This window comes from Mauremys mutica, chromosome 22, assembly GCF_020497125.1.
Source record: "Mauremys mutica isolate MM-2020 ecotype Southern chromosome 22, ASM2049712v1, whole genome shotgun sequence".
Classification (NCBI taxonomy): Eukaryota; Metazoa; Chordata; order Testudines; family Geoemydidae; genus Mauremys; species Mauremys mutica.
In genome coordinates this window covers 1411633-1437012 of record NC_059093.1, presented here as the reverse complement: position 1 = coordinate 1437012, position 25380 = coordinate 1411633, and the positions used below count along the sequence as shown (strand labels likewise).

The following is a 25380-nucleotide window of genomic DNA, read 5'->3' as shown; positions in this document are numbered from 1 at the left end:
GCCACGCTGCAGCGCCGGCCCCAAGCGAGGCTGGGACTGCAGCGGCCGGGCGCGGAGCCAGGGCCGGGCCGGGCCGGGGGGCCGCGCGCTCTACACCCCGCTGCCGGGATGGGCGGCGCGCTGCCCGCGGCCCCTGCAGCGCCCCCAGGTAACCGGCCGCCGCCGGCAGGGCTGGGGGGTCCCCGGCAGGGGCCGGGCCATCGGCTGCAGCCCGCGCGCACCCCGGGCTCCTCTGCGCCAGGTGTCCTGTGGGCCCCCAAGCCCCGTGTGTGTGTGTGTGCCCCCCGTGTGTGTGCGGCCTGCCTGTGTGTTCCGTGTGTCCCCTGTGTGTGAGCCCTGCCCATGTGCCCCCTATATGCCTGTGTGCGCCCTGCCTTTGTGTCCCCTGAGTGTGAGCCCCCTGCATGCCTGTGTGAGCCCTGCATGCGTGCCCACTGTGTGTGTGCCCCCTGCATGCGTGTGCCCCCAGTGTGTGAGCCTTGCCCGTGTGCCCCCTGCATGCACATGTGCCCCCGTGTGTGAGCCCTGCCCGTGTGTGTGCCCTGGATGCATGTGCCCGTGTGTGAGTCCTGCATGTATATGCCCTGCCCATGTGCCCCCTGCCTGTGGGCCCCCAAGCCCAGTGTGTGTGTCCCCCCGTGTGTGTGCCCCCTGTGTGTGAGCCCTGCATGCATGTGCCCCCATATGCCTGTGTGCGCCCTGCCTTTGTGTCCCCTGAGTGTGAGCCCTGTCCGTGTGCTCCCTGCATGCCTGTGTGAGCCCTGCATGCGTGCCCACTGTGTGTGTGCCCCCTGCATGCGTGTGCCCTGCCCATGTGCCGCCTGTGTGCCCCCAGTGTGTGAGCCTTGCCCGTGTGCCCCCTGCATGCACATGTGCCCCCGTGTGTGAGCCCTGCCCGTGTGTGTGCCCTGGATGCATGTGCCCGTGTGTGAGTCCTGCATGTATATGCCCTGCCCATGTGCCCCCTGCCTGTGGGCCCCCAAGCCCAGTGTGTGTGTACCCCCTGCATGCGTGTGTGTCCCCCCCGTGTGTGTGCACCCTGCCCATGTGCCCCCGTGTCCCGTGTGCCCCATGTGTGTGAGCCCTGCAAGCATGTGCTATGCGTGTGCCCTGCCCATGTGCCGCCAGTGTGTGAGCCTTGCCCGTGTGCCCCCTGCATGCACGTGCCCCCTGTGTGTAAGCCCTGGCCATGTGCCCCGTGTGTGTGCCCCCAAGACCTGCCTGTGTGTGAGCCCTGCCCATGTGCCCCTGTGTGTGAGCCTTGCCCGTGTGCCCCCTGCATGCATGTGCCCCCGTGTGTGAGCCCTGGCCATGTGCCACCTGCCCATGTGTGTGAGTCCTGCATGTATGTGCCCTGCCCGTGTGCCCCCTGCCTGTGGGCCCCCAAGCCCAGTGTGTGTGTACCCCCTGCATGCGTGTGTGCCCGTGTGTGTGCCCCCTGCCCGTGTGCCCCCTGCATGCATGTGTGCCCCCAAGCCCTGCCCATGTGCCCCCTGCATGCATGTGCCCGTGTGTGAGCCCTGCCTGTGTGCCCCCTGCATGTGTGTGCATGGGCAGACGCGCTGTACTGTTCACCTGGCTAACACCTGGGGCAGTGATCACCCCCTCGCTTGGCCACGCAGGCAACAGACCCAAGTTCAGGGAGGATTCCCTCAGAGCCCATTTGAGGAGCGGCATTCCCACTCCACTCTCTCCATGGCACTCAGGTACCATCTGACTCTCTCCTAGCGCTGGGGCACTGGTGAAACTGGGGACCCAACTGGAGCACAGATGGGGCTCACCAGGAACCTGGCCGGCTGTGGTGCCGCCCTCTCCCACGTGCTGCTGCTGCTGCTTCACATTGAGGCGCTGGTGCATTCAGGTAAGGCCCTTGCGTGGAGGAGAGTCCCCATGCCCTGTAGGGTGCTGGGCAGGCCTGGGCCCTGTGCATGGAGCGTCCATGCAATTCTGGGACTGGACTTGCCCCCTGCCTCCATCCCAGCTTGAGGGGCCCCCTGAAACTGAGGGCTGGTCTACACTAAGGGGAAAAATCGATATAAGATACGCAACTTCAGCTACGTGAATAACGTAGCTGAAGTCGAAGTATCTTATATCGATAACTTACCCGTCCTCACGGCGCGGGATCGATCTCCGGGGCTCTCCATATCGACGCCGCCACCGCCGTTCGCGGTGGTGGAGTTCCGGAATCGATATAAGCGCGTTCGGGGATCGATATATCGCGTCTAGATGAGACGCGATATATCGATCCCTGAAAAATCGATCGCTACCCGCCGATACGGCGGGTAGTGTAGACGTAGCCTGAGTGAACAGGCGCCCAACTAGCCCTCTGCCTTGGCTGTGAGGCAGGAGGCTCCTGGCGCCCATGCCTACCAAGACTCCCTCACCTGGTCTGCTGGTGTCCTGTGCCCCCAGGCTGGCCCAGCTCCCCAGCGGCTGCCTCAGCCAGCTCAAAGCAGCCCCGCTTAGATTCAGAGCCGCCAGGGACTTGTTCCAGCCGCCTAGAGCCTGTTTCTGTGTTGGTGAAATGGATCCCTGGAGTGTATGGAGTGGGAGGGGGGTCATAGGATGAGCTCCTGGCTCAAGTGTGCTGCTTTGATGGCTTTTCCTCCTGATTCCCTGGCAGGGCTGGGGGAACCAGATCCCAAGATTAACGGGCAGTCACTCTTGGTGAGCACCATGCAGGAGGATGAGCGCCAGGACTTCACCTGCCAGGTGGACAGCTGGCAGGCCGTGCCCATGCTCACCTGGTACCTGAATGGCAAGAAGCAGGAGACCAATGGTTCCACACTGTTGACCACCTTGGCTGAGGCCTTTGAGCAGAGCTCCAGCACTTTCACAGTGACGGCGCAGCGCGCAGACAGGGAACTGAACTGCTCACTGACTGACCCGGCTTCTGGCAAGACCTCCAACGCCTCAGTGCTCCTCAACGTGCAGTGTAAGGGCTGGCTCCTTGGGCTTTGCCCGGGCTCCTGCTCCGTGCGGGCCAGGTCCTTTGTCCGGAGAACTCATTAGGGGAGAGACCAAGGGGCACCCCTCCCCACAACACACACCTTGCAGCCCCTCTGCTATTCTAGCCGTGCCCCCTTTCCCTCTACAGCTCTGCTAATACCCCTTGATTCCAAGCCATGGCCCCTGGCTAGTCCAGCCCTGCCCCTTCTCTCCTCCCAAACTCTGCCTGTGCCCCTCAATCCTGACCCCACTATTCCAGCCCTTCCACTTTGCCCCCAGCTTTGCTGCTGCTCCTCAGTCCTGACTCGCACCCCAAGCAAAGGCAGCTGGTCATACAGAGCTCTGAGGTGGACCCAGCACCCTGGGCTCCACCAAATGTATTTCGCTGGAGATCTGAACAGAGAAGCTAACAAGGCCCCTCCTGCACTTCCTCCAGCCAAGTCCCAGGCAGTTAGACATGATGGAATGGGAGAGGCTTCCTTCCCCCCATGCTTGTGTGTCTGGCCCAAGGAGGCAGCCAGAGCAGGGGCTGGACTGGAAGGGGTTAATTGTGCAGTGCCCTGGATGCCCTGGCCAGTTGCAGGGAGGCTGTCTCTCATTAGCAGCTAATTTGGGCCCTCAGGAGCTCTGTGCTGCCAGCACCTGAGGGATTTGAGCCCTGCACCTTGTAGTCAGATGTGCAGAGAACACAGGACACTGACCTGAATCTGGCACTAATCATAACGAAGCCTCCTCATTAAAGTGCTCCACAAACATGAAATTATGGGTTTTCCCTCCCATCGCTGAGACGAGACCAAATTCAACTCTGGCAGAGGAACCCTGCCCCTCAGCTCGCAAGCCCCTGCTCCCAGCCCACAGCTGTGAGCCGTGACCCCCAGATCCCTGCTCTAAACACTAGACCCCACTCCCTGTCCCCAGCTCTAACTACTAGACTCTGCTGCCTCTCCAGAGTCAGCGTTCGCTAGGTTCAAGACCAGGGGCCAGCTTTGTCTTACATACATTGTGGTTTGTGTCCCTTCTTGCCTAGTTAAACCGGAGATCGTGACGATGAACGCCAAGTACCAGGAGGCCAAGGACCCAGGTCTCTTCATGGTTCTCTTCGTCCTGGTGCGGGCCAACCCCCCAGCCAGCATCACCTGGATAGACCAGGATGGGCACGTGATGGTGAATACGTCCGACTTCCTCATCCTGGACACCAAGAGCTACCCCTGGCTGACCAACCACACTGTGCAGGTGCAGCTCAGCAGCGTGGCCAAGAACTTCTCTTTCACTGCTGCCAACAACGTGGGCATAACCAACTCCTCCATCCTGCCACCGGGTAGGTGGGACCCTCTGGGCGTTGGGCACTGGGGTGGAGAGCGTTGCAGAATCAGGGCCCTTCCCCCACATCTCGTCTTGGTCTGTGGCGATCCACAAATCCAGCAAGGGTGAGAGAGGCTGCAGCCTGTGCAAGCAGGGCTGTGGGGCAAGTGCCTGAGTGAGGGGATGTCCATGGGGAAACTGGATGTTCTGAGAGCTAGTGGGGATGGACACATCTTTCCTATTACTGCCCTGTAGAGGAGCTGATACCTCCTTTGTCTCCCCAATATACACACCCCTGCCCTGGGGCAGGATTAGAGCCAGTGCCTCCTGGAGGGGAAAGCCCTGTATCCTACTCCCCCCCAGAAAGCATCTCTGTTTTGTGAGAACAATTTTACAGAGGAGCCCAGCTGTGCTTGACGCTCCCAGCTCCATGTTGGGGGAACTGGGTAGTGAATGTAGAGACTCATGTTATCCTTCTGAAGTGCAACGTCCCAAAGCTGAGAGCAATTATGAGCCAAATCAGCTGAGAGGAAGAGAAAATGTGAATGATAGTTGGGAAGACGTTAACACCTTACTAGATGCCTAGAAGCCCACAAGGAAGAACACCGTGTAGGTTAAGAAACCGACCTGGTTTAAACCAGGTTTTTTAACCTGATAACCTTAAAACCAGGTTTTTTAACCAACATGGTGTTCTTCCTTGTGGGCTTTTAGGCACATATATAAAACAAATGGAAGAAAGGGGAAGTTAATAATAATGAATATAAATCAGAAGTTAAGAATTGTAGAAAATTAATAAGGGAAGCAAAAGGACATAACTCTGCTGGCCACAGATTTCTCCTTAGGGACTTTTAAAAATGTATTAGGAATAAAAAGAATCCTAACAATTGTATCAATCCACTGATATATGGAAATAGTAAAATTATCAGTAATAATGCAGATAAGGCAGAAGTGTTCAATAAATATTTCTGTTCTGTATTTGGGGGAAAAACAGATGATATAATCTCATCACATGGTGATGGTAACACTTTCCATTCCACTAATATCTCTGGAGAATGTTAAACAGAAGCTAGACATTTTTAAATAATCAGGTCCAGATAACCTGCATCCAAAAATTTTTAGTAAGCTGGCTGAGGCAATCACTGAACTATTTTTGTTTATTTCCAATAAGGCTTGGAGCACTGGGGAAGTTCCAGAAGACTATGAGAAAGCTAATGTACCAATTTTTAAAAAAGATTAAATGGGACAACCCAGGTGATTGTAAGCCTGTCAACCTGACATCGATCCTGGGCAGGACAATGCAGTGGCTAATATGGGACTTGGTTAATAAAGATTTAAAGAAGGATGTAATTAATGCAAATCAACATGGGTATATGGAAAATAGATCCTGTCAAATCACTATCTTTTTTCGATGAGATTACAGATTTGGTTGATAAACGTAATAGTATTGATGAAATAGACTTCTGGAAGGCATTTAACTTGGTACTGCATGACATTTTGATTAAAAAAAGAATAATATAAAATGAACACAGCACACAGTAAATGGATTAAAAACTGGCTAACTGATCGGTCTCAAAATGTAATTGTAAATGGGGAATCATCATCAACAATGTTTGTTTCCAGTGGGGTCCCGCAGGGACTGGTTCTTGGCCCTACGCTGTTTAACACTTTTATCAATGACCTGGAAGAAAACATAAAATCACTGATAAAGTTTGCAGGTGCCCTAAATATTGGGGGAGTGGTAAACAGTGAAAAGGACCGGTTATTGATTCAGAGCGATCTGGGTTGCTTGGTAAACTGGGTGCAAGCAAACAAAATATACATTTTAATATGGCTAAATGTAAATGTATCCATCTAGAAGCAAAGAGTGCAGCCTTACTTACTTACAGGATGGGGGACTCTAGCCTGGGAAGCAGTGACTCTGAAAAACACTTGGGAGTCATGGTAGATAATCAGCTGAACATGAGCTACTAGTGTGATGCTGTGGCCAAAAATGGTAATGAGATCTTGGCGTGCGTAAATAGGGGAGTCTCGAGTAGGAGTAGAGATTGGTTAACCTTTGTGTTTGGCTCTGGTGCGACTACTGCTGGAATCCTGTGTCCAGTTCTGGTGTCCACAATTCAAGGGGGATATTGATAAATTGGAAAGTGGTCAGGGAAGAACCATCAGAAGGATTGATTAAAGGATTAGAAAATGTGCTTTATAGCGATAGCCTCAAAGAGCATAATTTATTTAGCTTAACAAAGAGACGGTTAAGGGGTGACTTGATTGCAGCCTATGATATGTACATAGGGAGCATATATTTAATAATGGGCCCTTCAATCTACCAGAGAGAGGTAGAACAAGATCCAAGGGCTGGAAGTTGAAGCTAGACAAATTCAGACTGGAAATAAGATGTCCATGTTTACCGGGGAGTGTAATTAAGCACTGGAACAATGTAGCAGGGGTTGTGGTGGACTCTCCATCACTGCTCTGGGAATTATTTGGGGCAAGTTCCCTGGCCTGTGTTATAAAGTCAGACTAGATGATTGCAGTGGCCACTCCTGGCCTTGGAATCTGTGAACCTGTGATGGGGGAGCCATAGATGCCATATGGGAATGGCCGGCGAGCGCAGCCCAGGGGAGGTGTAGGCCTGTGCGTCTAGAGGTCTCTAATGCAGGTGACTGGCTCTGGTGCAGGTCTCCTGGATACCCGTGTGGAGCTGCCCCTCCTGGCCATCATTGTTGGAGGAGCCTTGGCACTGGGGACTCTCCTCTGCCTAAACACCCTCATCATCTGTGTCGTCTGCAGGAAGGGGAAGGTGGCATCAGGTGAGAGGGACGTGTCCTTGCACGGCCAGTGCCCTGGACACCAGAGCTGTTCTTTGGGCCTGGGAGTGCTCCCTCTCCCCCCCCCCCGGGCTTGGGTCACGGGCCCCGCTGCCCCTGCCGTGCCCAGCTCTGTGGAAAGGCCAGGATGCCAACTTTGGCCCTAACACTCTCTCTTCTTTGGCAGGGCTCTCTGGACCTACGCCACTGCCGCCGAGGTAACCCACCCCTGCCCCTCGCTTTGGGGTCTCTGTTCTGACAGGACTTGGTGCAGGGGTAAAAGTGCCTTATTTATCCCCCTCCCCGAACAGCCTGAAGCCTGTGCCTGCCTCTTTAACCCCTCCACTGCTTTGGCATGTGCAGTCTTTGGGAGGGTCTGGGGTCACTAGGAGCACGTGGAGATTGGCTCAGCTCCATGGGGCGGCCCCTGGGGCTGGGGTAAGTTTGGCGTTGTTGCAAGGTGCCAGATTCACAGTACTGGAGATAGGAGTCTTCTATCCCCAGAGCAGGGGCAGCCTGGGCACCCACACCTGCTGCCTTGGAGAGACCCTGTGTAGGGCCCGAGGAGAGTCCTGTGCAGCCAGCTGGGGCTGACTGTAGTTTGGGCCTTTGGGGAGCTAGACTGACTCCTGCCAACTCACTGCACAGAGGGGCCCCAGCTGCTGTCTGGGGACAGGCGGGCAGGGCTCCCTAGCCCAACCTCCCCCCTCGAGCAGCGCTGGTTCCATGGGACACGGATGTAGCAACAGCAGGGGCTGAGGGCCAGCCCAGCTGTGTGTTCCAAGGCCCTGCCAACCCACCCGGCATGAGCCAAATCTACCGCCACGTAGGTATGAACGAGGGGCAGGGCCTCTGGGCAGGAGGCCTGCACAGCAGTATGTGCTGTGCCACTGCAGGGGGCTCTTGCAGCCATTCAGTCTTCGTTCTTGTTGCAGCGATTCCAACAACCTGAAGCTGAACAGCGTACGACTGCCACGAGAACACATGTCCCTCCCCTCCAACCTGCAGCTCAATGACCTCACGCAGGAGGCCAAAGGTGTGTTCCTTACCAGAACCGGGCAGTTCAGAGGGATGGCCCTTCTGAGCTGGGCGCAGCTGCCCATAGCAGATGGGGTGGGATTTCTCATTGACCCAGTGTGAGCCTTTCCCCCGGACTCCTCTCCTGCACCGGTCTGGGGCAGCGGCTTCCCCTTTGATTGTAGGTCTGTACTCTGTGCTGGGACTGGACCAGTATCCCCAGCTCGGGGAGTCCCAGCTCTGATGGGGGCAGTACAGACGTGGACACGACGTGTGTGATTCCTCCTCACTCCAAACACCTTCCCCTGACAGCCAGCCAAGGAGACGCAGGAATCCAGACTGAGCGGAAGGACGATGCCCTGTCAGAGCCAGAGAACAGCCTGGGCCTTGGTAACAGAGGTAACGAGTCTGGGCAGCCCTCTAGGGGCAGGGAGTGGATCTGGGAAAGGTGGTTCCATCCTGTGATGGACTAGTGCAAATGGCTCATTACTGGGTGCAGTGTCAGCTCATCATTCTGGGATGTACTAGCAGGAGTGTTGTAAGCAAGACACAGGAAGTAATATTTCCGCTCTGCTCTGTGCTGATTAGGCCTCAACTGGAGTATTGTATCCATTTCTGGGCACCAATTTCAGGCAAGATTTGGAGAAAGTCCAGAGAAAAGTAACAAAAATGATTAAAGGTCTAGAAAACATGACCTATGAAGGAAGACTGAAAAAAATTGGGTTTGTTTAGTCTGGAGAAGAGAAGACAGAGGGGACATAATAGTTTTCAAATACATAAAAGGTTGTTACATGGAGGAGGGAGAAAAATTGTTGTTCTTGTCCTATCCTCAGAGGTTAAGAAGCAATGGGCTTAAATTGCAGCAAGGAAGGTTTAGGTTGGACATTAGGAAAAACTTCCTAACTGTCAGGGTGGTTAAAGCATTGGAATAAATTGCCCAGGGAGGTTGTGGAATCGCCATCATTGGGGATTTTTAAGAGCAGGTTGACAAACACCTGTCAGGGATGGTCTAGATAATACTTAGTCCTGAGAGGTCCGGACTAGATGACCTCTCAAGAACCTTTCCAGTTCTATGATTCTATAATGCAAGAACTAGGGGTCACCAAATGAAATAAATAGGCAGCAGGTTTAAAACAAACTAAAGAAAGTATTTCTTCACACAACGCACAGTCAACCTGTAGAACTCTTTGCCAGAGGATGTTGTGAAGGCGAAGACTAGATAAATTCATGGAGGATAGGTCCATCAATGGCTATTAGGCAGGATGGGCATGGAGGGTGTCTCTAGCCTCCATTTGCCAGAAGCTGGGAATGGGCAACAGGGAATGGATCACTTGATGATTCCCTGTTCTGTTCATTCCTTCTGGGGCAGCTGGCATTGGCCGCTGTCGGAAGACGGGATACTGGCTAGATGGCCCCCTGTTGTGTCTCCTCCACCTAGCATGCCCTGCCCCTTCCTGCCCTTGCGTCTCCCACTTCCTGGTGATCAGCAGGCACTGGGCGGTGGAGGGGGGGTGATTGGTGGGGCTGCTGAGCACCCATTTTTTTCCCAGGGGTCTCCAGTCCTGGAGCACCCAGAGAGTGGGTGCCTGTAGGTCTGACCCCGTATGGCTGGTCTTATGTTCTTAATATTATTTTATTTACATGTTTAGACCTTTGCAAAGATTGTCATTAATCAAGCCTATTTAACTTAAATATTAAAATGGGCTGAAAGTGGAGGGGCAGGTAGGCAACTTGCATGGATATGCTTTGAAATGACCGGAGTGTTGGGGCTTTAGCGAGCTTGGGAATCGCGTATCACCTGCATCCAGAAGCTTAATTGAGCTGCATTTGCTGACCCACAACCTGGGCTGACAGTGCAGCAGGGCCCTTGTAATGGGGTTTCTTTTGTCCTCCAGATTTCGTCCGGTTCCCGATGGTTGGGCACATTTACAAAGTGTCCAGCATGAGCAGTGATGAGATATGGCTATGAATGTGTAGGCAGGACCCTCCTGTGGGGTCCAGGTTATCCCTCAGTCTCTTGGGATGAGTCCACTGATCCATCTGTACTGCAGACCCATCCAGGAGCTGCCATTCTCCCCAGAATCCCAGAGTGCAGCAGCCAACTCAGAACAAGCTCTCTGGGTAACCACCACCAGAGCTCCAGGTGAGAAAATTGCAATGTCACTAAGTTCCTGTGACTGCAGGTCTTCCACACCATCCTGTCCCAAGGATCTCTGGGGTCTTCAGCTCTTGCACTTGAGTAGGTTAGCTAGTCTCATCAAAAACATCATGGAGTCTGATTTTTAAGAACTCTCCAGTGTGCTGGGGGGCAGGTGGAGCATCAAGAGTGGGAAAGGCCTGTTCGCCTGCCCAGGAGCAAGAGAAATTCATACATGTAACAGCCATGGTCATTTCATCTCCACTCAGCCATGGCAGCATCCAGCTATGTCCATCTCTGAATGGATCAGGGCTGCGTTCTGGAGCTCCTGTGAGGAGTCTGAAACTGCTGGGAGTGGAAGAGGGTGAGCTAATGTCAGTATCTTAGGGGAGCATGGGAGTGATTGGCAGGAAGCCTGGCTTGCCCAAACTCCAATCTCAGTTAGTCACACATTCTGTCTCAGGCCTGGCCAAGTACCTAAGCCCAGTGGCTCCTGCTCTGCTGGTTGGGCAGTAGGAAACCCAGAAGATCAGGCTCTAGGTGTTCCAAACTAGGCTTCAAGAATTAGGGACCGCTTTGGAAAACGTGGCCTGTCCTGTGTGCGTTGAGTGTTGTATCATACAGTGGGAGATGGAACAGACTTACCTTCCCATGGGGCTGGGAGGGGAGGAGCACTCCAGGAATGGTATAGTACTAAAACCTAGAATAGCAAGCACTGCGGCCATTATTTGTGAGCTGCTCTAGTTCTGTGAACTCACTCTGCTAGGGAAAAGTAAACCTTACCAGTTTGGGATGAAAGCGAAAAAAGAGCGTGAGTACCCCTTGGGGCTTCTCAGCCTCAGGTTCACTCCAGCCCTATATTGGGAGAGCAGTGATGGGCTGCTTCTGGGTATCCCATAATCAACCTCTTTGTGAAACAGAACATGGGGTAGTTTCTGCTTGGAGCCCACAGCTGTCTCCTGGAGAAGAACTAGAGTGATTAAGGGAAGTTCTTACTCTTTGAAAAGAACATTTAGGAGAGATGTGTCCCTGCTGTGCCCTCATTTACACTCATGCAATTCTGCTGCGGACAGGAGACAGGTATGGGTATGCCAGAGGGTAGTTATCACTCTAATTCTTCACCCCTCTGAACCTAGACACTGCAGCACACAGAGGACCTTTCTATGTGAAAACCCACTGCAGACCCTAACCATCCATTGCAATAACTGCTGTGTAATTCCTACAGTCTAGAGGTGCTGCAGCACCTGGGCACTAGGTATGGCTCTGAGGTTTGTTAGCCTTTGCTTTGTTAGTGTCTTGCTATGGCAACTGTGTCTCTCCATCAATGTGCATCTGGAAAGAGCAATTCTTTCCTGGGAGACTCCCGTTTGTGACCCGTCTCTCATGTCAAGAAGGGGACTTGGCATGGGTGCCAGTGAATAAGCACAAATAGAGGTGCTGGTGGAAATAAATACATGGGGCCATGTAGGCTGACCAGCCCCTGAGTAATATATTAAGCTATGCATCAAATGATCTAGCAGCTGTTAGTTGTTGTAAGATGCTGCATTGTTAGCTGAGGCATGTCTTTCTGTAACTTAAGCACTTTTAACAATAAAATGGTATAATCAAAGTGTAATGCAGAGCTCTTTCTAAATTGACTGATGCTCTGCCGAGTTGAGTGCTGCTCTGTCTCTGGTAGGAGTTTGTGGGATGGAGGGACCTATTGTGTCTTAGCTGCTGTAATGAGGGAGCCATAACTGGTCCTCACCCCAAGGATCTTGTTCAGAGCACTGACAACAGTGTCAGGCAAATTCTTCCAACAGCAGTAAACCAAATAATTGTCTGTAGTGGTGGCTGGTTATTTCTGGTGATCTGTCTGCTTCTCCTAAAATGCAGTCCACTAGTGGGCCCAACTCTGCTGGAAGTTACAAGTGTGAAGTAGGTGTACCTGTTGGATTTACAATAGGCTAACCTGGCTCAGAGCTAGTGCCCTCCTCTCTACCCAGAGGCTGATGAAGGGGACATGCCATGCCATGATAGTACCTACAGGAATCAAGGGGGAAACAGACTCCCCTGTGCCTTGATATGAAGGCACTACCACCCTCCCCCTCCTGTCAATCCCCTGAGTTTTCTCTCTAGAGTGGCTGCTAATGGGCTCCTGACACAGAGCAAAGGTCCATCCACAGCACCACCTCCTCCCCTTCAATTGCTTCCAGTGACAGCTCTTCCCCCTTACAGCACAGGTGTACACGAGCCCATGATGTGTGCTGAATACATCACTTCTTTGGAGAAGCCCACGCTGAAGCCTACCTCCAGGTGAATGCCATGGTTGTGTCCCTCAGTGCTGGTCATCTCTCCAATTAGTGGCTGAATCTTGTACTCATCTCATAATGGAAACAACTGCAGAGAAGCGAATCAAAGCCCATTCCTGCAGTGAACTCCTGGCTCCCTAGCAATGCAGGCTGGGTCTCTGGGCTACAGTCCTTTAAATATTTGCTTGGGGGAAAGGGTCACAGCTGATCCTTAGACCCAACTCTGCAGCTGAGCAGGCTGCAGAGCCACATGGTTTAGCAGTCTAGGGAATGGCTATAAAAGGAGTCTCGAAGCTGGGGGGGCAAGCTAGAAACCTCTGTTAATTGGTGGGGCCCTTGTCAGCGGGTGGGGCTACCATGCAGGCCAGGGCTTTATAGCGTAGTGCGCAAGCGACCAGGGGCTGCTAACAGGGAGTTTCGCACGGGAGTTTGGAAAGGGAGGGTGAAAGGGCCACGGCCCCCTCCCATCCATTTCCTTTAACACAAGAGCCTATGCTACACGCACAACATCTTGATTCAAACAAGGCCCTGCCATTAACAAGGAGACCATGCAGGCCACAGCTCTGCATCAGAGTGGGGGCTCTCCAGTCAAGTATGCTGAGTGCATCAGGGTCGATTACCAGCCCTGTGGGCAGGTGACACATATGTGCAAGGAGCTCCTGGCCCTCAGAGACCACATACAGGCTTTGGAGGCCAGGGTGGCAGAACTGGAGGAGCTAAGACTGGCAGAGAGGTCTGTTGATGAGGCTTTCCAGGACACTATGGAATCATCCTACCTTCAGTCAGACAGCCCCTGCACTACTGACAAGGATGAAATGCCCAGGGGAGCAGAGCAGTCAACGGGAGCAAAGGGAAACCTTGCCATAGTTGGGACCCTCCTTCCAGACAACGATGAGGGATCCTCTCACACTGCAGTTACCTCCCCAGGGGAGGGAACTCTAGTCCTTAGGAAAAGGCCAGTGTTAGTAATGGGAGATTCAGTCATTAGATACACATAGATAGCTGGGTTTGTGATGACCAGGAGAACCATATGGTGACTTGCCTGCCTGGTGCGAAGGTTGCAGATCTCTCGAGGCATCTGGATAGACATCTCTGTACTGCTGGGGAGGAGCCCACAGTTGTGGTACATGTAGGTACCAATGACATAGGGAAGGGTAGGAGAGACATCCTGGAGGCCAAACTTTGGCTGCTAGGGAAGAGACTGAAATCCAGGACCTCTATGGTGGCATTCTCAGAAATGCTCCCAGTTCCACACACAGGGCCAGGTAGGCAGGCAGAGCTTCAGAGTCTCAATGCGTGGATGAGACAATAGTGTAGAGAGGAGGGGCTTAGATTTATCAGGAATTGGGCAAACTTTTCAGAAGGGAGGAGCCTATACAGGACAGATGGGCTCCACCTAAACCAAAGCGGAACCAGACTGCTGGCACTAAACATTCAAAAGGTTGCAGAGCACTCTTTAAACTAGGAGATAGGGGAAAGCCGACAGCTGCAGAGGAGCATGTGGATCAGACACAGACCTCGCTTTGAGGACAGTCTATTGATAGACATTCTCTAGGTTATACTCAGGAGCAGACTATAGAAGAGGATAATGTAAGGGCCAGATCAGACACATCAGAAAAGGCCAGACAAATAAACAATGACAAGTTTTTAAAGTGCTTGTACACAAATGCTAGAAGTCTAAAGAATAAGATGAGTGAACTAGAGTGCCTCATGATAACAGAGGATATTGATGTAATAGGCATCACAGAAACCTGGTGGACTGAGAGCAATCAATGGCACACAATCATTCCGGGGTACAAAATATATTGGAAGGACAGACCAGGTCGTGCAAGGAGGAAGTGGCACTATATGTGAAAGAAAATGTCAAATCAAGTGAAGTAAAAATCCAAAGTGAATCCACATGTTCCACAGAATCTCTATGGATAGTAATTCCATGCTCTAATAAGAATATAACATTAGGGATCTATTATCAACCACCTGACCAGGACAGTGATAGTGATGATGAAATGCTAAGGGAAATTAGAGAGGCTATCAAAATTAAGAACTCAGTAATAGTGGAGGATTTCAATTATCCCCATATTGACTGGGAACGTGTCTCTGCATTTCATCCCAAGGTGACATCAGTTCTCAATACTTTAAATGGCTGCTTCTTGGAACAGCTGGCATAGGAACCCACAAGGGGAGAGGCAACTCGAGATTGAGTCCTGCGTGGGGCGCAGGAGCTGGTCCAAGAGGTCGCTATAACAGGACCGCTTGGAAATACTGACCAATATAACATATAACATCCCTTCATGGTGGAAATAACATCAACAGCCCAACACTGTGGCATTTAATTTCAAAAGGGGGAACTATGCAAAAATGAGGGGATTAAGCAGCCATTAAAAGGTACAGTGACTAAAGTGAAATCCCTGCAAGCTGCATGGGCGCTTTTTAAAGACACCATAATAGAGACCAACTCCAATGTCTACCCCAAATTAAAAAACACAGTAAAAGAACTAAAAGAGTCACCGTGGTTTAACAACTATGTAAAAGAAGCAGTGAGAGATGAAAAAGACTTCTTTTACAAAGTGGAAGTCAGATCCTAGCGAGGTAAATAGAAAGGAGCATAAACACTACCAAATTAAGTGCAAGAGTGTAATAAGAAAGGCCAAAGAGGAGTTTATGGCTAGCCGTTCTTCAAACTCCAAAGGTAATAAAATGTTTTTAAGTACATCAGAAGCAGGAAGCCTGCTAAACAACCAGTGGGGCCCCTTGGTGATAGAGATACAAAAGGAGCGCTTAAAGACGATAAAGTCATTGCGGAGAAACCAAATGGATTCTTTGCTTCGGTCTTCACGGCTGAGGATGTTAGGGAGATTCCCAATCTTGAGCCGCCTTTTGTAGGTGACAAATCTGAGGAACTGGCACAGATTGAAGTGTCACTAGAGCAGGTTTTGGAATTAATCGATAAACTCAACATTAACAAGTCACCAGGACCAGATGGCATTCACCCAAGAGTTCTCAAAGAACTCAAATGTGAAGTTGCGGAACTATTAACCAAGGTTTGTAACCTGTCCTTTAAATCGGCTTCTGTACCCAACGACTGGAAGATAGCTAATGTGACGCCAATTTTTAAAAACAGCTTTAGAGGTGATCCCGGCAATTACAGACCGGTAAGTAACATCCATACCTGGCAAATTGGTCCAAACAATAGTTAAAAATAAGATTGTCAGACACGTAGAACTTAAATTGTTGGCCAAAAGTCAACATGGTTTCTGTAAAGGGAAATCGTGTCTTACTAATCTATTAGTGTTCTTTCAAGGGGTCAGCAAACATGTGGACAAAGGGGATCCAGTGGAGGTAGCATACTTAGCTTTCCAGAAAGCCTCTGACAAGGTCCCTCACCAAAGGCTCTTACGTAAATTAAGTTGTTGTAGGATAAAAGGGAAGGCCCTTTTATAGATTGAGAACCAATTAAACGACAGGGAACAAAGGGTAGGAATTAATGGTAAATTCTCATAATGGAGAGGGGTAACTGGCAGTGTTCCCCAAGGGTCAGTCCTAGGACCAATCCTATTCAATTTATTCATAAATGATCTATAGAAAGGGTAAAAAGCAAGGAGGCAAAGTTTGCAGATGATACTAAACTGCTCAAGATAGTGAAGACCAAAGCAGACTGTGAAGAACTTCAAAAAAGATCTCTCAAAACTATGTGATTGGGCAACAGAATGGCGAATGAAATTTAATGTGCATAAATGTAAAGTAATGCACATTGGAATAAATAACCCCAACTATACATAACATATGATGGGGGCGAATTTAGCTACAACGAATCGGGAAAAAGATCTTGGAGTCATTGTGGATACTTCTCTGAAGACGTCCACATGGTGTGCGGAGGCGGTCAAAAAAGCAAACAGGAGGTTAGGAGTCATTAAAAAAGGGGATACAGAATAAGAAGGAGAATAAATTATTGCCCTTATATAAATCCATGTTGTGCCCACATCTCAAATACTGTGTACAGATGTGGTCTCCTCATCTCAAAAAAGATATACTGGCGCTAGAAAAGGTTCAGAGAAGGGCAACTACAATGATTAGGGGTTTAGAGAGGGTCCCACATGAGAGATTAAAGAAGCTAGGACTTTTCAGCTTGGATAAGGGGAGATATGATAGAGGTATATAAAATCATGAGTGATGTGGAGAAAGTGGATAAGGAAAAGTTATTTACTTATTCCCATAATACAAGAACTAGAGGTCACCCAATGAAATTAATGGGCAGCAGGTTTAAAACAAATACAAGAAAGTTCTTCTTCACACAGCGCACAGTCAGCTTGTGGAACTCCTCGCCTGAGGAGGTTGTGAAGGCTAGGACTGTAAGAGCGTTTAAAAGAGAACTGGATAAATTCATGGTGTTTGTCAGTGAGTGGAGATGGATGGCAGGAGAGAGATCACTTGATCATTACCTGTTAGGTTCACTCCCTCTGGGGCACCTGGCATTGGCCACTGTCAGTAGACAGGATACTGGGCTAGATGGATCTTTGGTCTGACCCGGTACAGCTGTTATTATGAGTCCAGACAGCTGCATGGGCAGTGTGAGGGTTATGTCATTAAGGAGATGCTCTGCCCAAGCTGATTTCAGGTACCAAAGACATTGTTACCCTTGCTGAGGTACTCCCACTCACAAGCACTTGTTTAATGCTGAATCCTCTGGGAATGAGCCAAAGAAAGAGGGTCATGCAGCATTTACAATTAAACACCACGAGCTAAATTCTAACCTCTACTAATTCATCTGAGTCGTATGCTGTCCAGCTGCCAGTACATACAGAAAGATGGAGGTTTCAATACTGCTTTGCCTTGCTCTGCTGATTGGCTTAGGCGAAGGCTCTGCTCCTAGGTGCAGGCCCCAGCTCATGAAGAAAGGGTCTTTTCCTCAGCTGAAGCTTAACACTTCTGTCTCTCCTGCTTGTGAGGGTGGATTTGATGGAAGACTCCCTACCTTTCTCCCTTCAGCCAGGGCTTTGAAATGCTGTGGGGAAAGGAGACTGTGTTAGTGCAGTGACTTGCTCTGGTCACTAAACACACACAACCAGCTGTTGAGAGAGAATCTATTGAGACCACCAAATGAAAAACAACTCCCAAAAACCATCAGAATTCCACTATGATAACACTGTAAGTGTGAGGCATTCTTTCAACCCACCCCCACAAAAAGGCATACCTCTAAGTAGAGTATTGATGCAATTTGAAAAGCTACTCAACTACATTCATGAAACAAAGGCTTCCTTTCCACTCTACATAAAATAATCTGTTATTTAGAGGAAGCAACTACACTGATAGAAAGATAAAGCTGATGTAGGAGGAAAGGGGTCCCCACACCTCCACAAACACATTAATACAAAATGAAAAGTACGTTCACATTCATCAGTGGAATCTAAGTCCCCTTAAAATTAAGTGAATTTATGGTACAGGGATTGGCAAATGCTGGAGAGAATGTAAGGGAAGGATTTCTCCATACATAGCAAATGCATCCATAAATTAAAGACATTTTGGAAAGTCCTTGGAGACTTAAGAAGGGAAATAACAGGGCACAGTATTTTATTGAAATGTCCTGCAAACTGCTTTTTATAAGAGCCCTTAAAAATTGATCATTCTTTCTCCAGCTGCTAGTTGAAGTACCACAGCATTTGATGGAAGAGGAGTGACTCCCCTCAAACTAGTGACTGAGATCAAGAAGTGTGGGAAATTCTGGTACTAGAAAAAGTAATGTCAGCATTCTACAGCAGAGCTGGAATAGCTATATATTGAAAGGGGGGAAGTGGGTTGGAGTTTGCTGGAAGAGGGTCACTATATGCAAGTGTTGGATGAAGGAATCCTTCTGAGTCATGGGAAGCCTGTGAGGTGAAAAATGCATTACAGCTAAAATTGTTAGGAAAGAATGGTAACACTTCAGAAAGCGATGTTGTCATGGGCTCTTCAGCAGTGCAGGGGAGCTATTGTAAATTTCAGGACAAGTGGCTTAACACTGCCTCTCCTCCTCCCACCTTTGAGCATTTTAACAGTGATAGCCTGGAAGGTGGTGGACACTGGAGTCACCTACCTGTGAGTTCTTGAACTCTGAATACAGCGAGAAGAGGACATGCAGGGACTGGACCCGATTCTTATAGACAGGAATGTCCAGAATAGCTAGGACAAAACAACGTAAGGATTCTAAGTACAACACTGCTGCCTGGATGTTGGCCCTCTCCAAGTAGCAATACCCTCTGCGCATCCACAGTGCTTTGGGGCTTTACGCACACAGTTCTTTCTCCCAACTGCAGTCACCAGGAGATGCATCAGCTTAGGTCAGGGCTGAACTTGTCTCCAGGTGTCTCTTGCTTTTCCTAACTGTAGTTCCATCTCTAGTGCTCCTAGGCTACTGTGCAGTCAGGGGGTGAGCAGTGAATGGTGAACAGGCCAGAGCCTGCCCCGAATATCCAGAGGGAACAGACACATTTAGAAATATGGGACCCAACTGTTTCGCCGCACAAGGACATGATACTGGGAGCACAACACCCATCTCCAGGAAAAACAAGTTTTGAAATGAAAGCTCTAGGTCAGGGTCATTCACCTTGATGCCATGTGGAACAGCTACAGGTTCCGAAGGGATCGCCTATCAGCCCACCCACACCCGGGGCATGGTGACAAAAGACTCAGCTTGCATGGGAGGGGAATGCAACTAATGCACCTGCAATGCTTCCTCCACAGAGCCTGAGAGCACTGCTGCCGGGAGGACGTGCTGCCTGCTCAAACACCCCCTGAGGCACAGAACACTTCACAGAATCATAGAATATCAGGGTTGGAAGGGACCTCGGGAGGTCATCTAGTCCAACTCCCTGCTCAAGGCAGAACCAATCCCCAGATCCCGAAGTGGCCCCCTCAAGGATTGAACTCACAACCCTGGATTTAGCAGGAACAATGCTCAAACCACTGAGCTATCCCTCCCCCCCACAGTTTGCGCATGGTGGTGCTTGGAGGATGGAGAGAAGCTAGCACTCTGCTCTCTCTGAGAAGATGATGAGAGTGAGACATACAGGTCCTTTGCTTACCACATATCATGTCAATATACTCAGCCAGGCCACAGTTGATGTCTGCCGTTGGAAGGGTTACCTAGAAGGGACATGGAAAGAGTGACTCATGATCCAGCTCTTTTTCAGTGCCCATACAGCGAGACTCGCACTAGTGTCACCCCAGCACAGAGCAGGCCTGGCCTGCTTTATATGGAGGGAAGCCTCTGAGGCCCGTTCATCACTTGGTGTCTCTACCAACATGGGGGACAATAAGTACCAATGGTGTTGTTGCCGGCTGTGATGTGGATGCCTGTTCACTAGGAATTGGGCTGTAACTCACCCATTTCACACAGGCATCATAGGGTGGCAGCTTTCAAGCACCACTCACTGACTTTGAGGCTTGATCTAGAACATACCAAACTGCCTAGTCACTGGTTGCACAGTGGTTTTCCTTCATATTGATACACGAAACCCAAACAGCTCTGAGCCAGCCTGCGTTAATGAGGGATAACACAGAGTAGGCAAATAGCAAACAAGCCCAGATTATGCTTCTAATACACAGCTGGGGTAGCTGTTAGGCAGGCTGACAACATACCTTCCCCAAGAGCTCCTCAAATTCTGGGGACCATTCCTGCATCAGAGTCTCGATATCAGGCATTGGCCTGCAAGGGGAGAAAAACAACCCTGCATGTAAAAACACAGTATGCCAGCATTAATTTTGCTGGATGTGGAGCTTCCTGATAGTGCACTGACAACAGACTGGTGTGACTGGGGAGAGCGTGACACAGCAACTGCACTCTTGTCCTCACAGAGGGAGAAAACAGACACACATTTGCACCTATGAGCACACACAACTGTGGTCCTGATTAAGCAGCTTTCACAGTAGTCAGAACAAGGTGCCAACTCCATATTGCAAGAGACAAGAGCAAGTCATCCACGATTTCACTACACCTGATATAGAATGAGAGTTAATGTACTAGACTTCACCTCTGGAGGTCTGGGATCAAGTCTGGTTTGGATCACATGGGAAAATGAGTTTGATGGTCTCAGATTAATCCACACATCTGGACATCACAATCTATATACGGTACAAATCTCTTCACAGGAGAGGCTTGTGGGATAGCAGGGGGGCTGCTGGCTGGGACAAGATTTTTGGCAGGTGTGTGCCGTGAGCTCAGGCCTGGAAAAGCAGGGAGTATGCGAGGCAGGATACTGGCAAAGCAGGGTGAAAAAGCTTTTCTAATAATACCACCTTCCTCAAAACGCTTTGCAAAGGTACTCAGGATCATTATCCCTGTGCAAACTATACCTGGCCCAAGTGAGTGTCATTCATCATACTTGCTTTAGTGGGGACCAAACTCACTTGGAAAGTTAAAGACACAAACAGCTGTATGTTTCAAAATCAAGGCAGAGTTTTGCTGAGGAGTTTTGAATCAATAGGAATTTCAGTTAAGACTGGATGAGCCAAGTAAAGGTAACATGGAGAGAGTGCACACAATAATTCTTAACTGTTGCCTGTGTCAAAGATTTTGACTTGTACACACAATCCATAGCTGTAACCATTTACCAAGTGTCTGATGAGACATCAATTCCTTCTTCAGAGTCATGGCAAGAATAACTCTGATGAGGTGATGTTTTTATCTTCTCTAAATAAACCATTAGTCTAACTCTGTATCTGCATTTCTAAAACCCCTATCACTGCAGTGCAACATACTGTAGGTCAACAAAGTTCCTCCTCTCTCCTGATTGCATTTTGAAAAGAGTCAACTATAGTTCTTCGCTGTCATACAGAGCCTTTCATCCCAGGGTATCTAAGCACTTCGCAAACATTAGACTCATAGACTAAGGTCAGAAAGGACCATTATGGTCATCTAGTCTGACCTCCTGCACAATGCAGACCACAGAATCTCACCCACCCACTCCTGTAACAAACCCCTAACCTATGTCTGAGTTATTAAAGTCCTCAAATTGTGGTTTGAAGACCTCAAGCTGCAGAGAATCCTCCAGCAACTGACCCGTGCCCCATGCTGCAGAGGAAGGTGAATAACCTCCAGAGCCTCTGCCAATCTGCCCTGGAGGAAAATTCCTTCCTGACCCCAAATATGGCGATCAGTTAAACCCTGAGCACGTGGACAAGACTCACTGGCCAGCACCCAGGAAAAAATTCTCTGCAGTAACTCAGATCCCACCCCATCTAACATCCCATCACAGACCACTGGGCCTATTTACCTGCTGATAAGCAAAGATCAATTGTCAAATTAATTGCCAAATTTAGGCTATACCATCCCCTCCATAAACTTATCGAGCTTAGTCTTGAAGCCAGATATGTCTTTTGCCCCCACTACTCCCCTTGGAAGGCTGTTCCAGAACTTCATTCCTCTAATGGTTAAAAACCTTCGTCTAATTTCAAGTCTAAACTTCCTAGAGTCCAGTTTATATCCATTTGTTTTTGTGTCCACATTGGTATTAAGCTTAAATAATTCCTCTCCCTCCCTAATATTTATCCCTCTGATATATTTATAAAGAGCAATCATATCCCCCCTCAACCTTCTTTTGCTTAGGCTAAACATGCCAAGCTCTTTGAGTCTCCTTTCATAAGTGGGACCGCTAAACACTGAGGATGGAGTGGAGGTTAAGGATAATCTAGGCATGGCCCAATATCTAAACAAATACTTTGCCTCAGTCTTTAATGAGGTTAATGAGGATCTTAGGAATAATGGTAGGATGGCAAGTGGGAATGAGGATATGGAGGTAGCTATTACCAAGTCCGAGGTAGAAGCCAAACTTAAACAGCTTAATGGGACAAAATTGGAGGGCCCAGATAATCTTCATGCAATAATATTAAAGCAACTAGCACATTAGAGAAGCCCCTCAGTCCTACTCTCAGGTAAGTCAGTATTACTATCCTCATATGACAGGTGGGGAAACTGAAATACAGAGTAAGTGACTTGTCCAAACATCAAACCGGTCAGTGGCAGGGGGAAAATAGAACCCAGGAGTCCTGACTCTTAGTCCCCCACTCAAGCTACTTACTCATGCACCCCTTCTACAAGGGCAAACTAGAGCTATCTGAATTACACAAAGTCAGCAGGAGAGAAATTCCATTAATTAAAGGATATCAAACTACATACAAGACAAGCGGTAAGGAGTAAGCAGAATAAAATACAAATGCAGGAGGGTACAGAGAGCTCACCTGGTGTAGTGAACAGTAGCAGGAGGTTTGAAGCGATGTAACTCGCTGATGCTCTCGATCCAGTTATCAATGGCTTTGGGATTCTTCTCTGCATTCTCCAAGCTCTTCACTTTTATTTGCTGCTGAGAACAGAAATGCGAATCTGGAGACAGACTTTCCAAGGCTGGTGGGTCCCTGCAAACCCTATGCTTCATTCCTGGCTGGGCTGTGTGGTTCTGTTCTCTTTCCCAGCTGCGCTATACCGTCCAGTGTCTGCATACAGGAGCAGAAGAGCATCTGGGAAAGAACACAGTGACCCAAACCAGACAGCAACAACCACAGGGGAACGAAGCTCTGACCCAAGGAAACAAACGGATCCAAAGTCTGTTTATGAAGACGTGTGTGTGAATGAGAGCAGACACACTGTAGTCTAAAGATGTGGGTGGGAAAGATGTTTTCCTGTTCATGAGAACTTAGTCAAATCCTCCCTGTGCTGTAACCATGGTAGTGGTACAGCCACACGGGTTAGAACAAGACTCCCATCTTTCTACCAAGCTTAGTGGGGGGTAACCAGCTCTTTTCCCTTCATAACTTACTGCAACATTGTGCTGTTTGGAGTTTTCCGTTAACCAGAGCGAGAGCACTGTGGAATCTGACTGTTTCGTGGATGGCTCATCCAGTACCAACAGGCCCAGGTTATCTGGCTTCCCATCGGGACGTGGAACCTGCAGATCAACAAAGAGGAGCTGAATTTTTTTCCCTTCTATATTCAAAACAGGAGTTTGAAGGATGTTTAAAATGAGCCTCTCTAAATTGCTGACTTGCAAGATCAAGTCACTGTGCTACAGACTGACCTTAGAGATAGAGGTGAGAGAGAGAGTTGCAGAGCTGCATGGCACTTCTGGAGCAGAAAGAGAGCTGCAGCTTAAATGGGATGCTACAGAAAACAGAGCAAGAAGCAATATCAGAATTAAGGGACTGCCGGAAACCACTGAAGGAGGATGTACATTGCAAAATTGTTAAAGCTGAGCTCACCGGAAGAGCTGAAAGTGGAGAGAGCAAATTAAGCTCTGCTCTGGCCAGTTAGGTCTCATAATAGACTCAGAGATCTGATGTGAAATTTCATCGTTATCAGCAGAAAGATTTAATTATAAAAAAACAGAGAACATTCAGAGCGTTTATTCAAACGCCTCAGTTTTTCCATAACCTCTGTGCCCTGACTTGAAAAGAGAAGAGAGCTGGGGGAAATTACAGCAGCACTCAGGAGGCCAGATATTAACTATAGACAGGGATCCCATTTAGACTCTCACACAGCTTCCAATATCAGTAATATGATACAGTAAGAGACTGTAAATAAGATAAACCAATACACTCCAGTCACTCAGGATAGAAATCCAAATCTCAGACATACTGGAGGATAAGCCAGAGATATAACTAAGGATGAAATTCTGAAGAAAGCCTTGGTAGATGGTGAAATCCAAGATAAGGAGGATAGGAAAATACAAGACAAAAGACTCCTGAATGTACTGAAATAGCATAAGTGAAGCTGAACAAGAGGACTTGGATCCCTGAGGGACACTCGATAAACACTTGAAAAGTAACTACGTTAATGTTGTAAGAAACAGTACTAAATTTGCTTTAATTGGGGTGATCATAACTCTGATAACCGTGTTCTGTATTTTAACAAGTAGACAAAATAAAGGACAATAAGGGGAGTATATAGGGGGGCATGGACAGAAGAGATTGGAGCAAACTGAGAGCGGATGGGGAGGAGCCCTTAGGGGTACTGTATTAATCCCCCCCATGTAACTCAAATGACCAGATGATAATCTATCCCTATGATAGAGGATTAAGAGCCCATAGGAGGAGAATATACCCGCTTTGGATTGCAAGAGAAGCAGTCAAAGTTCATAGGGAGAGTACAAGGGTTTAGGGTTCAGCAAAGCACAGTTGTTTGGAGACTGATTTATACACCATGTTGGTATTTTATTTTTGGATTTAAAGTAAGGAGAATGCAGGAGAGGGGAGGGAACCAGGGAGGCAGTGGGGAATTAATACAAAAAAAAATACTATGGAAGTTCACAAACAGAATTCAAGTCATATACAGGCACACAATTGTGAATACAATGCAATTAGAAATGAGAGAGACAATCTCCACACAAGGACTCATGCCTTCAAATAGCTAAAGCATCATAATAATTTCAAGTTTTTCAATAAGCCATTCTTATGACCCCACATGTGGCAATCAATTAGACCCTGAGCATGTGAGCAAGAACCAGCCAGCCAAGCACCTGAGAGAGAGGATGCTCAGTGCCACTCAGGGCCGTAGGCTTCCCTGTCCAATGTCTCCAGCTGTGGCCACCCCTGATGCTTGAGAGGAAGGAGATAAAAAACAAAACAGAGTACATGGGAGAGCATCCCTTCCTGACCCCGGCTGATGGTCAAAAGAAACACTGAAGGCTGAGCTTTTAGGAACATAAGACGTAAACTGGAAGTGAGTCCTGGGGCTGCTGAGCCTTGCCCCCTACCATCACAACCAACCTTGACACACAATCAGACTCATAAAATTGTCCATCTCTCTCTAAAACTAATTGAGTTGTTTGCCACCACAACTTGAGTTCCAGAACCTCACCCCTCTGATAGTTAGGAACTGTCTTCTAATTCCCAACCTTAATTTTGTTCATGGCCA

General features: G+C 49.1%; 2 protein-coding genes across 6 annotated transcripts in view; one reads left to right on the top strand and one right to left on the bottom strand.

Annotated features, from left to right (window-relative positions):
- The first annotated feature begins 26 nt into the window (after positions 1–26).
- TMEM25 (transmembrane protein 25) lies at positions 27–21167 on the top strand. 4 transcript variants are annotated; one of them, XM_044997240.1, is made up of 10 exons: positions 27–148; positions 1729–1861; positions 2624–2935; positions 3977–4267; positions 6927–7058; positions 7243–7273; positions 7991–8471; positions 9968–10215; positions 12427–12504; positions 19218–21167. In XM_044997240.1, exons 2-7 carry the CDS (start codon positions 1771–1773, stop codon positions 8193–8195), a joined length of 1062 nt encoding a protein of 353 aa, XP_044853175.1. In that variant the 5' UTR covers positions 27–148; positions 1729–1770; the 3' UTR covers positions 8196–8471; positions 9968–10215; positions 12427–12504; positions 19218–21167. The 4 variants fall into 4 exon arrangements, with proteins under 4 accessions (XP_044853175.1, XP_044853174.1, XP_044853176.1 ...); XM_044997239.1 differs by lacking the exon at positions 12427–12504; XM_044997241.1 differs by lacking the exons at positions 12427–12504; positions 19218–21167 and having other exon boundaries at positions 7243–7268; positions 7989–8471; positions 9968–12373.
- IFT46 (intraflagellar transport 46) overlaps positions 17406–25380 on the bottom strand; it is a 31430-nt gene continuing 23455 nt past the window's right edge. Inside the window, exons 8-13 of one of the 2 annotated variants that reach the window (XM_044997235.1) lie at positions 23288–23416; positions 22713–22834; positions 20115–20181; positions 19559–19619; positions 18571–18656; positions 17406–17502 (exon numbers count right to left, since the gene is read on the bottom strand). In XM_044997235.1, the coding sequence (XP_044853170.1) occupies positions 17407–17502; positions 18571–18656; positions 19559–19619; positions 20115–20181; positions 22713–22834; positions 23288–23416 (561 nt within the window). In that variant the 3' untranslated portion in view covers position 17406. The remainder of the gene's footprint in view (positions 17503–18570; positions 18657–19558; positions 19620–20114; positions 20182–22712; positions 22835–23287; positions 23417–25380) is intronic. The other variant, XM_044997236.1, reaches the window with a different exon arrangement.